We start from the raw sequence: 18005 nt of genomic DNA, 5'->3' as shown, positions 1-18005 counted from the left end.
CCGTGCGCTGTTCTGCCTTGTCCCTGGACTCCACACTGAAGTCCCTATAGCCCTTTCACTCCAGGAATCTGAGGGGCTGGTCCCCCACCCCTCCCCTGTGCTTCTCAGGGAGGGGCATCCCACGCAGGGGTCTCTCCCCAGCATGCAGCTCCTAACCCTGGGGCCTACTTTCATTTGCCACCACCAGGGGGAGCTCCACTCCATGTTCCCACAAGCCCTGCCCTTTGCCAGAGGCCCCAGCTTTCATCCCTAGGAGGCACCTAGAAATCTTTTGCCCAGGTTCCCCACCCATGAGAAGTTTCCTGGGACAGAAGAGGAGGATACCAGGGCACTTCCCTCAGCTCTCGTGCCGGGGTGGGGGTGGGGGGTTCTGGCTCTGCCCATCTATGTCGCCCCCTGCGACCCACTTTCTTCCTTCCCCTACAGTGCCTGGGGCATGGGCTGAGTGGGAGGCCTGGGGACCCTGCAGCGTCTCCTGTGGGGGTGGCCATCGGAGTCGCCGGAGGAGCTGTGTGGACCCCCCACCCAAGAATGGCGGTGCCCCCTGCCCAGGGACCTCCCAGCAGAGGGTGCCTTGCCACTTGCAGCCCTGCACAGGCAGCACAGGTAGGGGGAGCTGGGCTGGCTTGCAGTGGGCCCGATGGGCAGGTCTCTGGGCCTCCCTGTGCCCACCCCAGCTGCTGCCTGCCTCCTCCCAGACTGCGGGCTGGGCCATGTGCATGTGAGTGCGGAGCTGTGCCAGCAGGGCCTGGTGCCCCCGTGCCCACCCACCTGCCTGGATCCTGAGGCCAACAGCAGCTGCAGCGGGCTCTGTGTGGAGGGTGAGGCCAACCTGGCATGCGGATGGAGCAAGGGGCACCCTCCCAGGCCCACCAGCCCTCCGTCTCCATTCTCCCCTGCCTGCTGTGCCCCTTCCCAGAGCTGAGTGCTCTCCCCACCAACCCATGCCCCCAGGATGCCGTTGCCCCCCTGGGCTCCTCCTCCTCGACGGCCACTGCCTGCCCCTTTCTGAGTGCCCCTGCCTCGTGGGCGAGGAGCTGAAGCAGCCGGGGGTGTCCTTCCTCCTGGACAACTGCAGCCGCTGGTGAGGATAGCTGTGCTGGGGGCTGGGGGCTGGGGGGAGGCAGCCTGGGCGGGGCCTCCCCACACCTGACGGGCGTGTGGCCTCCCTCCCCCTGCAGCGTGTGTGAGCAGGGGGCGCTGCTGTGTGAGCCAGGGGGCTGCCCCCAGCCCTGTGGCTGGTCAGCCTGGTCCTCCTGGGCTCCCTGTGACCGCTCCTGTGGCTCTGGAATGAGGGCCAGGTTCAGGTGTGTACAAAGAGGGAGAGGAGATGAGAGAAGTGGGATGGGGGTGGGGGAGGTGGAGGACAGGAACCAGAAGGTGAAGTGGGGGCAGGGACAGGAAAGTGGGGGACCCAGAGGCTGCCTCTGCTCCCAGGTCTCCCTCCAACCCTCCAGCGGCCTATGGGGGTGCCCCATGTGAAGGTGACACGCGGGAGCTGCAGGTTTGCCACACGGAGTGTGGTACAGGTACGGCAGAGCCCCCTTCCTCCTCCCATTGCATGCCCTTTGACTTGGTAGCCAGTGCCAGCGAAGCCTCACAGGCTGAGAAGCAGCCCCTAAACTGGTGTTGGGGGACAGGGCTCTGACAGGTAAGGGGCAGATGGCTTGCCTGGTGGAGCCAGTGGCCGCAGGGCCGGCGAGTGGTGTGGCCGCCTGGGCTGGTTGTGTGTGTCGCACAACAGAAGGTACCAGATGGCTCCCTGCTTCCCACGTCCCCGGTGGTGTCCTGAGGTCTCCACTGAGCAGGCAGAGCCTGCAAATTCAAGGCAGGGAGAGTTAAACAGAGAGGGGGAGGAACCTGAGAAGGAGGGTGGGTGGGGCAAGCTCTTCAGGAGAGGAGGGGCTGATGGAGACTGGCGGCCAGTGCACTGACAGGTGTCCACAGGAAATGTGAGGATGGGTGGGCCCATGGCCAGCTGCCAGCTGGACCCATGGGTGGAGGTGTTGGGGGGGTGGAACTGGGGCCACTTGCAGTGGGAGGCTCTGCTTCTGGCTCCTGAGCCTTAGAAGTGGGACTGGAGAGTGTGGGGTCCCCGTGAGCTGAGGGGCTGAGCATCCATCCTGTATCCTCTTGCCCCTGTCCTGTATGCTCCTCCAGAGGCACCGGGCTGGACGGCCTGGACGCCCTGGACCACCTGCTCTCAAAGTTGCCTTGTCCCTGGAGGGGGCCCAGGCTGGCGCCGCCGTGCCCGGCTGTGCCCCGGCTCTGGAGCCATACCCTGCCCTGGAGAGTCCACCCAGGAGGAGCCCTGCAGCCCCCCTGTGTGCCCAGGTAAACCCCTCCCATCCCTGGAGTGACCTACATGCTGGGATGCAATGAGGAGCCAGGAAGAAGGACGCCTTGAGCAGCTTCTGGACTCCTAGGGAGGGGAGGCCACAGAGGGGGCAGAGCAGGCCACTGTCCTGCGGCCTCTGCCCCAGGAAGCAGGTGTGGGATTAGCAGTGTGGGCCTGGGACTGTCCTGGGGCCAGGGGCCGGGGGTGGATCCTGGTGGGGGCTGCCCACCCCATAGCTCTGAACCTTCCTGCACGCCTTACCTGCTGTTACTGTGACCACGGACTCCATTCCTCCTGGCAGTGCCGGCCGGCTGGGGTCTGTGGACTCCCTGGTCAGCTTGTTCAGCCCCCTGTGATGGAGGTTTCCAGACACGGGGACGGAACTGCTCTGGCTCAGCTCCTGGGGACACAGCCTGCCAGGGGCCCCACAGTCAGACCAGGGATTGCAACACACAGCCCTGCACAGGTACCAGACTCCCGCCCCATTCTCCACCTGCTCCTGGGGACCTCAACCTTTCCCCCACACACACCTGGGCACATGGCTGACCTCTGCCTTCAGGACAGGCCATGGCTCAAGCTGAGAGAGACTTGTGAGGTCTCCTGTGTCTCCTTCAGAGCCCTACATACACACACACGACTGGGGACCAGGCCCCGGCCGTGGCAGACACCTCACCTCTCCAGGGAGCAGCCTCCGTCCCACACCTGGGACCCAGAGGGCTGGCTCCTTCCCGCCTTTGAGCAGAGCCCACTCGTGGCCAGAATCACAATGCACAAAGCAGTCCTGGCAAGGCCTGGTCCCCTACCCACTCTTCCTAGCCCAGAGAAGGGGTGTCCTCCAGTTATGCCCTCACGCGTGCCTCTGCGGGTGCCATTCCAGACACTGGAGCAAGCCTGCAGTGGGACCTGGAGGGGCTTCCTCCACCTCGGTCCTGGGCAGCAGGCCCCTGGTAGCCAGCTGCCTGCAGGCTTGCTGCCCCTCGCTCTCCCTTTTCTTCCTCCCACCCCTGCCCAGATCTGCTGATCTCCCATCCAGCCCAGTGCCCAGGGGACATGGTGTTCCGCTCGGAGGAGCAGTGTCAGCAAGAGGGCGGCCCATGCACTCGGCTGTGCCTGGCACAGAGCCCCGGGGTGGAGTGCATGGGATCCTGTGTCCCTGGCTGCGCCTGCCCCCCTGGCCTCTTCTTGCACAATGCTAGCTGCCTGCCTCGCGGCCAGTGCCCCTGCCAGCTGCACGGGCAGCTCTACACACCGGGAGCAGTGGCCCGCCTGGACCCCTGCAACAACTGGTACGTCCCCAGTGCTCGGGCTAGCGGGTGGGGGAGGGGCTGCATGGCCCTGGAGGTGGGCAGGTGTGATGGCCTCTCTCTCACATACATCACACACACACACACACACACATACACATCACACCCCTGTCCCCTAAGCACATCAGCAGTCCTAGGTGCCATGCACGGGCCCTGGGAATGCTGAAGGAATGAGACACGACCGCCTCAGTGACTTGTGGGAGATGGTCTCAGGGAGCTGGAGTGACATGATGGAACTAGAGACTTGGGGGAGGGGCTTCTAGCTTCGCCCAGTTTCCTCTGCTTCTTTCCTGAATATCATGGCCTGCCTGGGCTGAGCTGGATTTCAACTCACAGAGGTTGCTCAAAGCTGATGCCAGGATCTTCCAGCAGAGGGTGCTCTAACCCTCTGCCCTCATTTTCTTCCTTTTTGTTTCATTTTGTTGTCTTAATTTTTCATTTTCTTCTTCCCTTTTTCTTTCTATCCCCTGGCTACTTCCTCAATTTCCTCCTTTATATTAATATTCTCTCTCTCTCTCTCTCCCTCTTTCTCTCTCTCTCTCTCTCTCTCTCTCTCCTCCCTCTTTCTTAGGTTCTTTATCTGGAACCTCCTGTATCTGTCAAACAAGCTTTAGAGCAAGTGTTGGAGAACACTTACTGGGAAGGAAGGCATCCCGTTCTCCCTCCTAGGAGAATGCTAGCGCCTTCTAAGTCGCTGCCCCTGGTCCTGTCACTCCAGGTCGTTTCCACGTGGTGTGTTTAGTGGTTTCAAGTGGAATAAAAAGCATAGAGAGGTGACTCCTGATAAAACCAGGGACTGAAGGATCCAGTCAGGGGTACTCCGGGGTGGGGGTGTGGGTCTCCTGGTGAACTCTGCATGGGACACAGGGCAACTTGTCTCACTCCCCAGATCTGGGCTTTCCATTCTGTGCAGCGGCCTGCCCTGCCCCCAGCCCCCAGCTGTTTCCCCCTGGGGACAGATACACAGGGGTCTAAGGGCAGAGCTGTCTGTGGCCAGGGTGGGCCAGGTTGGGCCTCACTGGCCACTCTCTCTGCAGCACCTGTATCTCTGGCAAGATGATATGTACCTCGGAGCTCTGCCCAGGTACCTCCTCAGTGGTGGGTCCTCAGGGGTCGTCGGGGATTTGGGTCCCTTCCAAGATGAAACGTGGGGAGTGTTGGTGGTGCCCCAGGGACATCAGGGTCCTGTGGGCTTGGCCTGGATTCACACACTGCCCTCCACCCCTCCACACACACACCCCGGCAGTGGACTGTGGCTGGAGTCCCTGGACCCCATGGAGTCTCTGTAGCCGCAGCTGCAACGTGGGCATTCGGCGCCGCTTCCGGGCGGGCACTGCACCCCCAGCAGCCTTTGGAGGTGCTGAGTGCCAGGGCCCCAACATGGAGGCTGAATTCTGTAGCCTGCAGCCATGCCGAGGTGAGAGCAGGGACCCAGGTCCTGAGACCTCCCCCTGAAAGACCCTTTCAGAGAGAACCCAGGAATGCTCCCATTGTCCACACCCCAGGACCCCAAGGTGCATGGGACTTCCCTAGGAGACATCACTGAAAGACAGTCCCCAGAGAGCCCTGGGCGTCCATTCCCCACAGACCCTCCCTAGAGGACCCCCGAATCCTCACCTGAGCCCAGACCAGTTCTAGGCCCAATCCTGGAGCCCCCTGCCCTGCGTCTGAGGTGTGAGATCTCCTGAGGGTGGATGTGAGGGGGGAGGTGAAGCGAGCAGGGGTGCCCAGGGTGTCTAGGCGGGACGAGAAGGTGTCCTGGGTGCAGCAGGCATGGCCTGCAGTGACCTGAGTACCACCTCCAGGTCCCAGTGGGGAGTGGGGCCCTTGGACCTCGTGCTCCGTACCCTGTGGAGGTGGCTACAGGAACCGCACCCAAGGCAGTGGCCCGCACAGCCCTATGGAGTTCTCTACCTGTGGCCTGCAGCCCTGTGCCGGTGAGGGCCGCCCTGGGGACCCTCCAGGTCTTGTCCCCACCAACCCAAGGTGCAGTCAGCCCCCTCCCCACAGCCATTGTGCAGCTCTCGTGACGACCCCAGCCAAACCCAGGGCTAATGCCTCCAGCAGTTTGGGAGCACAGGGGAGAGCTGTGTGCCAGGACAAGGGTGTCAATTTCCATGTCCCCAGGGCCAATGCCAGGCATGTGTCCCGGGGACAAGCGGTGGCTGGACTGTGCCCAGGGCCCTGCCTCCTGTGCAGAGCTCAGTGCCCCCAGAGGCGCCAACCAGACCTGCCACCCCGGCTGTTACTGCCCACCAGGGATGCTCCTGCTGGTGAGTGTCCTCCTGACAGCCACTGCTGAGGCCCCCGCAGCTGCTGGGGACCTGGGCATGGCAGGGGAGGGACTGACGGGACCTGGGCAGGGGCAGAGCTAAGGATTATGGGCTGGAGTCAGGGAGACCCTACATCGTTGAGGAAAGCTCTGAGCTCAGGGTCATGGCTCAGCACCAGCCAGCAGGTGACCTGGGCGAGTCTCTGGTTTCTCATTTGCAAATGGGGATAGATCTAGAAGGTCCAAATGAATCTCCCTGCTCAAGAGCTGTGTCCTCTCAGATTATCACCGGTTATTTATTGAGCACCTCCTGTATGCTCAGTCTTGGGCTCGGGGGAGGGAGAGCCATCAGATGGACAGGAAGTGAACTTTGCAGGTTGAGACTCAGTTGTGAAGGGCTTCCTGGAGGAACCTTCCAGGGCTTCCTTGACCTGAACCTCAAGACTGGAATATTGAGAACCAGGGCTCAGAAACATTGTTGGGAAGGGTGGAGTGAGGATGCAGGGTTCCGGAGCTGCTGTGGTTATGGGACAGATTTTTGTCAGTCCAGTGCCATGAGGCTCTCCTGTAGTAGCAGCCTCATCCCTCAGTCTCCTCTTCATAAAATTGGAGGAATCATGTGCCTGGTCACGGGAGCCAGGCCCAGGGCTCCCCAGGGCCTGGCCCATGAACTTCAGTGTGTTTGACTTTGCTACTTGGCCGATTTCTTCTGGATCTTAGGGACTCCACCTACTTCCCCGTGCACGCTGGGTTTGTCCATTTGTCTTTTGCTGATGAAACATGGGTTTTATTTGCACACCATTGCTGTGGAAGTGGCACATTGCCTATTTGCATAGCTGCTGTTATGTCCTGCCGAGGGGGGTTTGGTCTTGTTCTCCCAGAAACTGGGGGCTCCTGACCCCTGCAGCCCAGAGTCTACGTCTTCCTGGTGGGAGCCCAGGTGGTGTTTGGGGGGGTCGGGCTGACTGTGGGTAGGGCAGGCTGACGGTTGGGATTTCTTTCCAGAATAATGTGTGTGTGCCGGCCCAGGACTGCCCCTGCGCCCATGGGGGGCGCCTCCACGCCCCCGGCAGTGTTGTGCTCCGCCCCTGTGAGAACTGGTGAGGCGCCACCCCCACTCCAAGTAGCTGTACACCAGAGGCCACACCTGCCTGCCTCTCCCCTCCCCTTGTCCCACCTGTCTTGCTGCATGCACACCGCGGGGTTGAATAGCAGACTCGGGTTGTGCCAAGACCGGGCAGCTCCCTGCTGAGGCGAGGGCCCTCTCCACTCCTGGTGTTCCATAGCTTATAGATGTCGGCCACTCCCTGCATCTCTCCTCATCCGGCCCGCCTTGTGTGTCTGTGTCCAGATCTCTTCTTCTTAGAAAGACAGGGCTTGGTGGGACGGGGGCCCAGCCTAACAACCTCCCTTTGATTTGGTGACCCCTGTTTGCAAATCAGAACACATTTATAGGTACTGGGGACTAGGACTTAGGGATTCAGGGAGGCACAGTACAGCCCTTAAGACCACCCAGACCCCTCCCACTCCCCTCACAGCTCCTGTGTGGCTGGGCTCATCGCCAACTGCAGCTCCTGGCCTTGTGAACAGGGTGAGAAGGGGACCCCATTTCTGGCAGGCACCCTACCTTCTCACTCAGCAGCAGCAGTGGGCCAGGGGATGGAAGCCCTTGGGAAAGGTGGGGGACATGGGGCTGGGATGGCCTCTCCCTGGCCCAGGCCAACCAGCACTGCTCACCTTCTCTCTGCCCTCACCTTCCGCACACCCTCAAGGTCAGCCCACATGGTCACCCTGGACCCCGTGGAGCATGTGCTCAGCCTCCTGTGGCCCTGCCCACCGCCATCGGCACCGCTTCTGTGCCAGGACCCCCACCGTGGCGCCGAGCACCATGGCCCCACTGCCCCCACCAGCCACCCTCACATCTTTCTGCCCAGGCCCAGAGGCTGAGGAAGAGCCTTGCCTGCTGCCCCCGTGCGACCGTGAGTGCTTGTCCAGGGTGGCGGCCACTGTGCCTGCCATCTCCTCCCCATTCATTCCTCTGTTGTCTCCCCAGGAGCCGGGGGCTGGGGTCCTTGGGGGCCCTGGTCCAGCTGTAGCCGGAGCTGTGGGGGAGGCCTGCGCAGCCGGACCCGGGCCTGTGACCAGCCTGCACCCCAGGGCCTGGGGGACTATTGTGAGGGGCCTCAGGCCCAGGGAGAAGCCTGCCAGGCTTGGCCATGCCCAGGTACCTGCCAGGGATTGGAGGCCCAGAGGGACAAGGGAAAAGCTGGAGGCAGCGTGTCAAGGACCCCACAGGGCTCTCACCTCACCCTGCCCTGCCACAGTGACCAACTGCACCACCATTGAAGGGACAGAGTACAGCACCTGTGGCCCTCCCTGCCCTCGCTCCTGCGATGACCTAGTGGTGAGTCTGGGCACCCTCGGCATCTCATTTGACCCCACCTGACCCCACCTGACCCCTGACCGCTGGCTTAGGGGGGTCACTGAGTCGGGGCAAGGTGTAGCTTGCAAGTCTCTATACTTGCAAGGTGTAGCTTTGGGGTCATGGCCTCTTGTTGCCCCGTGCTGGGCAGCCCAGCACCGACGGGGGCGGGGATGAGGCTGGGAAGTGGGTTCAGGTGACCACGCCCACCAGGCCAGCTCCCTTTATCCAGAGGGAGTCCGCCTCCTGCTGCAGCCCTTGGCTTCAGAACACCAAACATCTCTCAGATTAGAATTTATATGGTATACATACCATGAACTTGCGGGAGGGGAGCTGGCTCCACCATAACTTTCCCAATGCCCCGGGTGTGAATAGTCGCTGAGTGCCCATGGGGGCCACAGATCCCCGTCCCCACCGCCCCTTCCCTGACCCAATCCTGTGTTCTGGGCTGGGAAAGGCAGATAGGAATCCTAGACTGGCTGGCTCTGTAAGATCTCTGAGGAGTAGGACAGTGCCCTGAGGCCGTGGCGTGGGGAGCTGGCTAAGAGAAGCCTGGGAAGGCTCCCAAGCAGTGAGGGAGGAGGCAGAGGAGGGCTCACCAAGACTGTGATCTGGCTGGCTCCCAGCTCCTTCCCAAACCCATCCCCTGCCCAGCCAGCTGCCCAGGGCGCCTGCACAACCTCAACTCCCAGGCTATCAGCCCCAGTCACTCTCTGAGCCCGAGACACTTAGGAACTGGGGCTTCACTCTCTCAGACACCTCGGTCCAGATCCATTCCCTGGGGAGCCGCAGTGGCCCTCCTCACGGCTGCTCCTCCCTCCCCTCTCTTCCCCAGAGTGAAAACCGCAAGTCTGACTTGTCCCCCTCTCCCCCGACCCTTCCCCGTCCCTGGCCTTTCTTAGCAAAATGTGCAGCCTCTGAACTGGAGGTCACACTTCCCCCAACCCTGCTGGCCACTTTGCTGTCCCTCCAGAGTGCTTTGTGGTTGATTGTCTGAGATCCCCCCCACCCCCAACTACTGATCTGAGCCCTCCCTTGCTATCCCCCAGCACTGCGTGTGGCGCTGCCAGCCCGGCTGCTACTGCCCACCGGGCCAGGTGCTGAGTGCTGACGGTGTCATCTGTGTGCATCCGGATCACTGCAGCTGCCTGGACCTGCTGACCGGGCAGCGGCACCGTCCAGGCGCTCAGCTGCTGAGGCCAGACGGCTGCAACCACTGGTGAGAGAAGGATGCGCCGAGCTGTGCTCCGGAGCTCTCCAGAGTCTCCGCTGTCCCCGAGAGTGTGCAGGGCGGCCACCATGACCCCTGTCTTATCCACAGGGGAACTGAGGCAGCCAGCACTGTGTGTCTGCAGAGGGCTGAGCCTGTGCTCCTGGGGAGTGGAGGAGGGCAGGAGGAGCAGCAGACATGGGGTTCGCACCTGCTGTGGGCCCACATGGTCTGCTGCAGGGCATCCTGGCTGGAGACACGCTTGGGGGACTGAGTGGGACAGGAAACAGGCTCAAGAGGCTCAGGAGAGGGGAGGAGAGCAGAGCTGAGGCCCCAGCAGGAACTGGGGAGCATGCGAGGGAGGCAAGGGATGAGGTGCTTCTTCTTCCTCCCCTGTGTGTGTCCCCCTGCCCAGCACCTGCATGGAGGGGAGGCTGAACTGCACAGACCTGCCTTGCCCAGGTATGTGCCCAGCTTGCAGGGAGGTGACAAGTGGCCCTGGGCCACATGGGGCCTGAGCTGCAGGAAGAGCTGGACTACATCCCAGAGCCCTCTGTTTTGGCAGTGCCTGGAGCCTGGTGCCCATGGTCAGAGTGGACAGCCTGCTCCCAGCCCTGCAGGGGCGAGAAGAGAACCCGTTCCCGGGCCTGCACCTGCCCTGCGCCTCAGCACGGGGGCGCCTCGTGCCCCGGGGAGGCTGAGGCTGAGCATCAGAGGGAGGCCTGTCCCAGCCCTGCCACCTGCCCAGGTGCGATGCCCCCTTCCCCCAGGCCCCCAAAACATCTCTGCACCCAGGATAACCTGGGCGCTCCTGAGGTGGGTGCTTCTGTCTGCCCACATAGTGGATGGAGCCTGGAGTCCGTGGGAGCCGTGGTCTCCCTGCGACACATGCCTGGGACTGTCCCACAGGAGCCGGGCCTGCAGCCGGCCCCCCACCTCTGAGGGAGGCAGGCCCTGCCTGGGGGCCCACGTGCAGAGTCACCCTTGTCAGGACAATGCCACACAGTGCACAGGTGAGGACTCGGGCACAGGCTGGGAGCTGCTGCTGCCTCTGACCTCTGACCCGATATCCATGTCACTGCCAGGGACAGCCCTCAGGTCACTCACCTGTGGGTTGGAGCAAGGTGACCAGTCCCAGCAGGTAGTGGGCATGGCAGGCAGGGTCTCACCTGTCAGAATAGTCCCTCAGCACCTACCCTGTCTGCTTCCCTCCTGCCCTAGACTGTGGGGGTGGCCTGGCTCTGCTCCCCTGTGGGCGGCCCTGCCCCCGCTCCTGCCAGGACCTGTCCCCTGGGAGTGTGTGCCAGCCAGGCTCAACCGGCTGCCAGCCCAACTGCGGGTGCCCCCCGGGCCAGCTCTTTCAGGACGGGCTCTGCGTGCACCCAGCCCGCTGCCGCTGCCAGTACCAGCCTGGAGCCATGGGTCAGTGCCACCCTTGCCCGCGCCTGGCCCAGAGCCCTCGAGTACTGCAAGGCCACCCTGCCTGGCCCCTGTGCCTCTCCCCTCCCCCAACATGGTCCCCTGCATCTCCCCCGACCCGTCCCCACCCCACATCCCAGGATATCCCAGGGTGCCATGAGGTGGAGGCTGATAGGGAGGGGAGTAAAAGGCAGGGGGCAGGAGGAGGGAGTTACAGGGGAGTGCTAGGCTTGGGCCCCACCCCATTCTCATGCCCTTCAGGGATTCCTGAGAACCGGAGTCGTTCAGCAGGGTCCGGGCTCAGTTCTTGGGAAAGCCTGGAGCCTGGAGAAGTGGTGACCGGGCCATGTGACAACTGGTAAGCCCAGAGAAGGGGGGCCCCCAGGGAGCAGGGCAGCTGGCCAGGCCCCGCGTTGGATGCCCTCTCTTATCTGCAGCACCTGCGTGGCAGGCATCCTGCAGTGCCAGGAGGTGCCCAGCTGCCCTGGCCTGGGAGTGTGGGACTCCTGGGGTCCCTGGGAGGATTGCAGTGTCTCCTGCGGCGGAGGAGAGCAGCTGCGCTCCCGGCACTGTCCCCGACCCCCCTGCCCGGGGAACGCCCGCCAGAGCCGTACTTGCCACACCCAGGTGTGCAGAGGTGAGCCCCAGCCAGCCTCCGCCCTGGACACTCCCACCCAGCTGGGTCTCATCTGGCCTCCTGGCTAACCTCACGGGCACCTTTTGAGCTCCCCCTCCCTGTCCCCTCGCCTGTCCCTTCTCCTGCAAGTGAAGGAGGAGGCAGCCAGGTGAGGGGAGCCTGTGGGAAGGGGCACTGCCCAGGGCGGGGGCATGGGTGCTGGGGGGAGGGCCAAAGGTAGGCCGCAGACAGGGCGAGCCCCGAGGGAGGCAGCCTGAGCAGTGGACAGGAGCTGGGCTCTGACACAGGTGTTTCTCCAGAGGCAGGCTGCCCGGCCGGCCGCCTGTACCGCGAGTGCCAGCCCGGTGAGGGCTGCCCCTTCTCCTGTGCCCACATCACGGGGCAAGTGGACTGCTTCGCCGACGGCTGCGAGGAAGGCTGCCACTGCCCCCAGGGTGCCTTCCAGCACCAGCTGGCCTGCGTGCAGGTCAGCACCCAGCTGGCCAGGAAGGGGGCCTCTGCCACTGTGCGTCCATACCCCACTGGCCCAGCCTCATCCCTGCCCTCCTGTGCAGGGGGTGGGGGTCCTCACTGCCCCTCTTTTACCTCCTCGCCCTTCACTCTGGCAGGCAGGTGCAGGGCTCAGCGGTGCTGCTTCAGCTCTGTGGAGCCCGGCTGGCACACCGGGATTCCTCTCCCAGTCCTGAAACTGGCTCTCCAGTGGCCTCCGCCCCCTCTCCTAGCCCAGTTCCTTAACCATAGCCATGGCCCGAAGGGACCTGAGCAGCCAGCCGGTCCCACCTACCTGACTTTAGAGACAAATGACACGGGGGCCCAGGGAAAGGGGCACATCAGAGCCGTGCAGTCAGCTGCAGAATTGACTCAGTCGTCCAATTCCTCCGTTTCCTGGATGGGGCTCTTTCTGCCTGTTGCCAAGCCCTGTCCTCTAAAGGCCTCTGTTCATACCTGCTGTGTCCTGCTCTAGTGCTCCACACATGTGGGGAAGCAGCTGATCCCTCGGGCTTAGCCCATGGGCCACGCACCTCTCACAATCATTCACATCCCTGACGCAAGGCAACCGTGCCCCTGCCCCCAGAGCCTCCTCCAGGTGCTCACACTGCCCCCTTCCCCGGTCTCCTTGGAGGATGTGCAAAGGCACTGTATCCTCTGCCCGCCCACTCAGGAGTGCCCCTGCGTGCTGACAGCGTGGCTGCTGCAGGAGCTGGGAGCCACAAGCACCCATCCTGGGGACTACCTGCCCTTTCTGGGAGAGGAGGCTCAGCCCCTTGGGCCTGGGGATGAGCTGGGTTCAGGCCAGATGCTTCGGATAGGCTGCGGCAACTGGTGAGGGGACTGTGGGGGCTGGACTGGGCAGCCTGGGGGAGATTTGAGGTCTAGGGAGGGGGTCTGGTCTGCTCTCTGGTCCTGAGCTAACCCGGGCTCCATCTCTTTGTCCTTTGGGGCCCACACCCTTCTCCCCGTCCACCCTCCCTGTGCCTCACCCCTGGCTTTCTCCCCAGCTCCTGTGCACATGGGAAGCTGTCCTGCTCCATGGAGGACTGCCCTGAGGCCCGTGGTGGTTTTGGCCCCTGGAGCCTCTGGGGCCCGTGCTCGCACTCCTGTGGCGGGCTGGGCACCCGTACACGCAGCCGCCAGTGTGTGCGCCCCCTGCACCCTCCTGGTGGCCAGGGCTGCCTTGGGCGCCATCAGGACCTGGAGTACTGCCCCAGCCCGGACTGCCCTGGTAAGGGAAGGGGGAAGGTGGTGGGCAGCACCAGGGCTGCCAGGGCTGGGTGAGTGGCGGCCGAATCCGCTTCCATCTGCCCCTCATCCTCTCCTGCGTGTGTGTCCCTGTTGCTGTGTCTGGATCTTTCTTCCTCCCACCTGCTGGTTCTATATGTTCACTGGGGCACATTCAGCTTGCACTTCGGAGCTCTTGGCAGAGGCAGCATGCTGTATGTAGATGGGGGTGGGGGTGAGGAGCCCTGGCCGTGGAGTCCAGTGCCCGATTTCAACATGTGGTGAGCTCTATTTGAAGGTGCACAGTGCTGTGGAAAGTCAGGGAGAAAAAGATTCCCCTAGAGGAGCAGTCCAGGAGGGCTTCCTGGAGGAGGCAGTTTCCGAGAGTTTTGAGGAATGGTGAGAACCTTGACAAGCATTAGAAGGGAAGGAATGCCAGGCAGCAGGAAAGGTTTAAGCAAAGGCTGGATCCTGTGAGAAAACACTGAGCCTGGAGTGTCCACAGGAGAGGGAAGGCTGGGCCAAATTGTGACAGCTCGGGGTGGTGGCGCCCTGCCAGTATGGACAGGGTGTGCTGAGCAGGGTTTCTTTTGACACAGGGGCTGAAGGGTCCACAGTGGAGCCAGTGACGGGCCTTCCAGGTAGCCCCAGACTCCCTGCACGTCTCCCACGTGGTCTCCCTTTGGGAAGAGAAATGCGGGCCCCTTTCCCTCTGCAGCCCTGCTTCCAGGAGGGGCTGGAGGCCAGGCTGACTCAGCTGGAGCTGCCCCTCCCTCCCGCTCCTCGCAGGTGGCTGGGGCCCGTGGTCCCCGTGGTCCCCGTGCTCCCGCAGCTGCACAGACCCCACTCACCCTGCGTGGCGCAGCCGCAGCCGCCTCTGCCTTGCTAACTGCACTGTGGGGGACCCCACGCAGGAGCGCCCCTGCAACATGCCTTCATGCACAGGTGCGCCCGCCGGCTGTGATCTCCAACCCCAGCACGACCCCCAACCCCCCACACCTAATGGCCCGAGCAATGACCCATTTGTGCTGCTGACATCCAGCCACAAGTCAGTCCAACTCCAGACCTAGGTCTCTTTGCCAACCCCACCAGCTGTTGGGGAACCTGCCAACTTCCAGGAGATTCCTTGGTCCTATCCCACAGCAGCCCCATCAGTCTGGGTTTATTGCCCAGTGAGAGTCCGATCCTGAATGGGAGCCTTGCACTCTGGATGAGGTCGAGGCTTCCCTCACAGAGGAGGTCTCCAGCTGAGCGAGGCAGGTGCGGAGAGGGCGAGGCAGGATCTGCTGACTCCAGCTCCACTTGGACCTGCAGAGCTGCTGCCCCTGTGCTCCGGTCCTGGCTGTGTGCCTGGGAACTGCTCCTGGGCGGCCTGGGGCCCCTGGGCACCTTGCTCACGCAGCTGTGGGGTGGGCCAGCAGCGCCGCCTGCGGGCGTACCATCCTCCTGGGCCTGGCGGCCACTGGTGCCCGGACATCCTTACCGCTTACCAGGAGCGCCGCTTCTGCAACCTGCGTGCCTGCCCAGGTGAGAGCCAGGCTGGGAGAGACCAGGGCCTGCACCAGGCCCCTCCGTGGCTGTCCCCAGGGAGGCCCCCGTGCAAGTGCCCCTCCCAGGCCCCAAGCTGGCCTTAGCCAGCCTTGTCCTTGCCTCACCCTGACCCTGGCCCAGGTTTGTGGGATGTGTGCGGCCTCACTGCTGGAGCAGACCCCTCATGAAGCTGTCTTCTTGTGCACACAGTGCCCGGGGGCTGGTCACGCTGGAGCCCCTGGTCCTGGTGTGACCGGAGCTGTGGAGGAGGCCAGTCCCTGAGGAGCCGCAGCTGCTCGAGCCCCCCACCCAAGAATGGGGGTGCCCCCTGTGCTGGGGAGAGGCACCACGTCCGGCTCTGCAACCCCATGCCCTGTGGTATGGCAATGGTGACAGCCACTCCCAACCCTGTCGGGCTTCCTCTGCCGACTCTGTCCCCTGCCACCTCAAATGCTTCCCATCAGTGCCCATGTGACACACAGGGAGATGGGCTGCCACCCCACCCTCCAGGGGGGTGTGTCTGTCACCTGCACCCTGGCCCAGAGATGAGCTGCAGGAGCCCACCCCCTGCCCACCACACCCTCCTGCCATCTTCCCCCATCTCCAGCTCCTGAAAAACCACCTGATCCTGTCAAGATTTTGAGGGGTTTGCCAGTGACACAGTCAGGAGTGTGCCTAGTCCCTGTGGGGTATGGGCTGAGCCAGCTGGGCTGGAATTGAGCTCTGGACCCTCCGCTCCCCTATTTTTATATATATATATATATATATATATATATATATATATATATATATATTTGAAAGGTGCAGAGAGAGAGAGAGCTTCCATCTGCTGGTTTACTCCCCAAGCAGCCACAATGGCCAGGGCTGGGAGCCAGGAGCCAGAAGCTTCATCTGGGTCTCCCACATTGGGTGCAGGGGCCCAAGCACTCAGGCCATCCTCCACTGCTTCCCCAGGCACATTAGCAGGGAGCTGCATCAGGAGCGTAGCAGAGAGGACTTGAACCTTGCTCTATATGGGACACTAGCCTCACAGGCAATGGCTTAACCCATTCTGCCACAACGCCACTCACCCTGGCTACTCCTTCTTTAACTGACTCTCCCAGCCCTGTGAGCCCTGGCTCCTCTGTGGTGCCAGGCTCTCAGGGAGGCACTCGGCACCCACACTGCACCCCCACCCAGGCCCCTGGGGATGAGCACACAAATCCAGCCCTATTCCGCCAGGTGGGAGAACTTAATGGCGGATGACAACAAATCATTTTCTGCTGAAGACTGTCCCAACCCCAGGGCCTCCACAAGTACCTCTCATTTCCGTGGGCACCTGCATGGGAGGGGAGAAGCCAGGGAGGAGGAAAGGCCCCTGCTGGCGCCCTAGGGCTCAGCACTTTCCTCACTCTGGGCTTCCTCGCCACTCAGAGGAAGGCTGCCCAGCGGGCATGGAGCTGGTCACCTGCGCCAACCGCTGTCCCCGCCGCTGCTCGGACCTCCAGGATGGAGTTGTGTGTCAGGGAGACCAGGCGTGCCAGCCGGGCTGCCGTTGCTCCGAGGGTAGGTGCTGAAGTCTCTTCAGATGCATTTGGGGATGGCACAGTGGGAAGGGGTGGTGGGGCCAGGGTGGCAGCACCAGCCTCCCTGCAGGGTCCCTGGAGCAGGATGGCGGCTGCGTGCCAATCGGGCACTGCGAGTGCACAGATGCACAGGGCCACAGCTGGGCCCCGGGGAGCCAGCACCAGGAGGCCTGCAACAACTGCTCCTGCTGGGCCGGCCGCCTCTCCTGCACGGCGCAGCCCTGCCCGCCTCCCACTCACTGTGCCTGGAGCCGCTGGTCAGCCTGGAGTCCCTGCAGCCACTCTTGTGGGCCTCACGGGCAGCAGAGCCGCTTCCGGTATGGGGTGAGGGGACGCTAGTGTCCCCTGTCCTACCAGGGCTTCCCTCTTCCCGGTGCTCTTACTTGGTGACATGGTGTTCCTTGGTCCTACTGTCTCTGCCAACTGCATGTCTCCTGTGCTGGGTCAGCTCTGTCCCTGGTCTCCTTAGCTGTCTTCTGTGCCACCCTAGGGTCTCTGCTGAGGGTATCTCCCCAGGAAGCAGAAGGGTGGGTGGTAAGGGCCTGAGCTGTCTCCTCACCTTCTCTGCCTGGGCCCTGCTCAGGTCCTCCACATCAGGTTCCTGGGCCCCAGAGTGTCAGGAGGAGCAATCACAGAGCCAGCCCTGCCCTCAGGCCCCATGCCCACCGCTGTGCCTGCATGGCACCCGCCCCCGAGCCCTAGGGGACAGCTGGCTGCAGGGCGAGTGCCAGCAGTGGTGAGTGCAGATGGGGAAGGGTGCCTGGGACCCTCCTGCTGCACAGCAGGGCCCCTGAATCTGAGTTTCTCCCCCAGCTCCTGCACCCCGGAGGGTGTGGTCTGCAAAGAAGACACCAAGTGTGCAGGTCTGGGCTGCATCCCACTGCCACTTCAGCCTACCCCACTGCCCTCATGCCCTGCCTGCTGTCTGCTCTGTGTCCCCTATTTCCCTCCACCCAACTGCCCACCCCCTGTGCCACAAAAGGTCCCCTCCCCTGCCCCTGCCTCTGCCTCTACTCTCCCAACCTCATTGTGCCCTCCCGCAGTGCCTGGGACCTGGACCATGTGGTCCCCCTGGTCCGACTGCCCCGTCTCCTGTGGAGGTGGAAACCAGGTTCGCAGCCGATCCTGTACGGGCCCGACCCCCAGCCCTGGGGGAACCCCGTGCCATGGCCCCAACACCCAGACACAACACTGCGGGCAGCAGCCTTGCCTGGACCTGCTGGAGGCCTGCTCCTGGGGCCCATGGGGGCCCTGTTCCCAAAGCTGTGGCTCAGGCCTGGCCTCCCGCCCTGGGTCCTGCCCCTGCCTGCTGGCTGAGGCAGACCCCACCTGCAATGGCACCTTTGCCCACCTGGACACCCGAGCCTGCTACCTGGGGCCCTGCCTGGGTGAGTGTGCTTGGGAGGCAGGCCTGCTGCCCTGTTTTCCTGCCTTGGAGAAGTCGGGGATTAATGCGTGTTTCCTAACCCCCGGACCATCACCCAGAAACATGTCTTTGTTTACCCCCCAATCTTGCCCACTTCTTTTCCCCTTTTTTCCATTGCTTCCCTTCAGAGCCTTCTGTAATGTAGCTCCCTGCTGGGTGAGCG

The 18005-nt window shown here is 63.0% G+C and overlaps 1 protein-coding gene across 1 annotated transcript in view; it reads left to right on the top strand.

Moving 5' to 3' along the window:
* SSPOP (SCO-spondin) overlaps positions 1-18005 on the top strand; it is a 50502-nt gene that overhangs the window by 23630 nt on the left and 8867 nt on the right. Inside the window, exons 49-84 of the mRNA XM_089299377.1 lie at positions 427-606; positions 699-821; positions 955-1084; positions 1182-1307; positions 1438-1529; positions 2161-2334; positions 2640-2804; positions 3351-3624; positions 4680-4726; positions 4889-5059; positions 5448-5579; positions 5770-5915; positions 6920-7014; positions 7453-7505; positions 7687-7893; positions 7968-8138; positions 8239-8318; positions 9386-9555; positions 9962-10008; positions 10112-10294; positions 10389-10559; positions 10768-10968; positions 11227-11323; positions 11403-11602; positions 11902-12068; positions 12765-12925; positions 13102-13325; positions 13921-13962; positions 14111-14266; positions 14636-14848; positions 15062-15229; positions 16265-16396; positions 16487-16733; positions 17000-17152; positions 17230-17279; positions 17460-17804. Of these exons, the coding sequence (XP_089155503.1) occupies positions 427-606; positions 699-821; positions 955-1084; positions 1182-1307; positions 1438-1529; positions 2161-2334; positions 2640-2804; positions 3351-3624; positions 4680-4726; positions 4889-5059; positions 5448-5579; positions 5770-5915; positions 6920-7014; positions 7453-7505; positions 7687-7893; positions 7968-8138; positions 8239-8318; positions 9386-9555; positions 9962-10008; positions 10112-10294; positions 10389-10559; positions 10768-10968; positions 11227-11323; positions 11403-11602; positions 11902-12068; positions 12765-12925; positions 13102-13325; positions 13921-13962; positions 14111-14266; positions 14636-14848; positions 15062-15229; positions 16265-16396; positions 16487-16733; positions 17000-17152; positions 17230-17279; positions 17460-17804 (5493 nt within the window). The remainder of the gene's footprint in view (positions 1-426; positions 607-698; positions 822-954; positions 1085-1181; positions 1308-1437; positions 1530-2160; positions 2335-2639; positions 2805-3350; positions 3625-4679; positions 4727-4888; positions 5060-5447; positions 5580-5769; positions 5916-6919; positions 7015-7452; positions 7506-7686; positions 7894-7967; positions 8139-8238; positions 8319-9385; positions 9556-9961; positions 10009-10111; positions 10295-10388; positions 10560-10767; positions 10969-11226; positions 11324-11402; positions 11603-11901; positions 12069-12764; positions 12926-13101; positions 13326-13920; positions 13963-14110; positions 14267-14635; positions 14849-15061; positions 15230-16264; positions 16397-16486; positions 16734-16999; positions 17153-17229; positions 17280-17459; positions 17805-18005) is intronic.

The sequence above is a fragment of the Oryctolagus cuniculus genome, chromosome 7, assembly GCF_051225735.1.
Source record: "Oryctolagus cuniculus isolate XC-2025 breed Fujian yellow rabbit chromosome 7, ASM5122573v1, whole genome shotgun sequence".
NCBI classification, from domain to species: Eukaryota; Metazoa; Chordata; class Mammalia; order Lagomorpha; family Leporidae; genus Oryctolagus; species Oryctolagus cuniculus.
The sequence above is the reverse complement of the archived record's forward strand: the minus strand, read 5'-3'. Positions and strand labels throughout refer to the sequence as shown.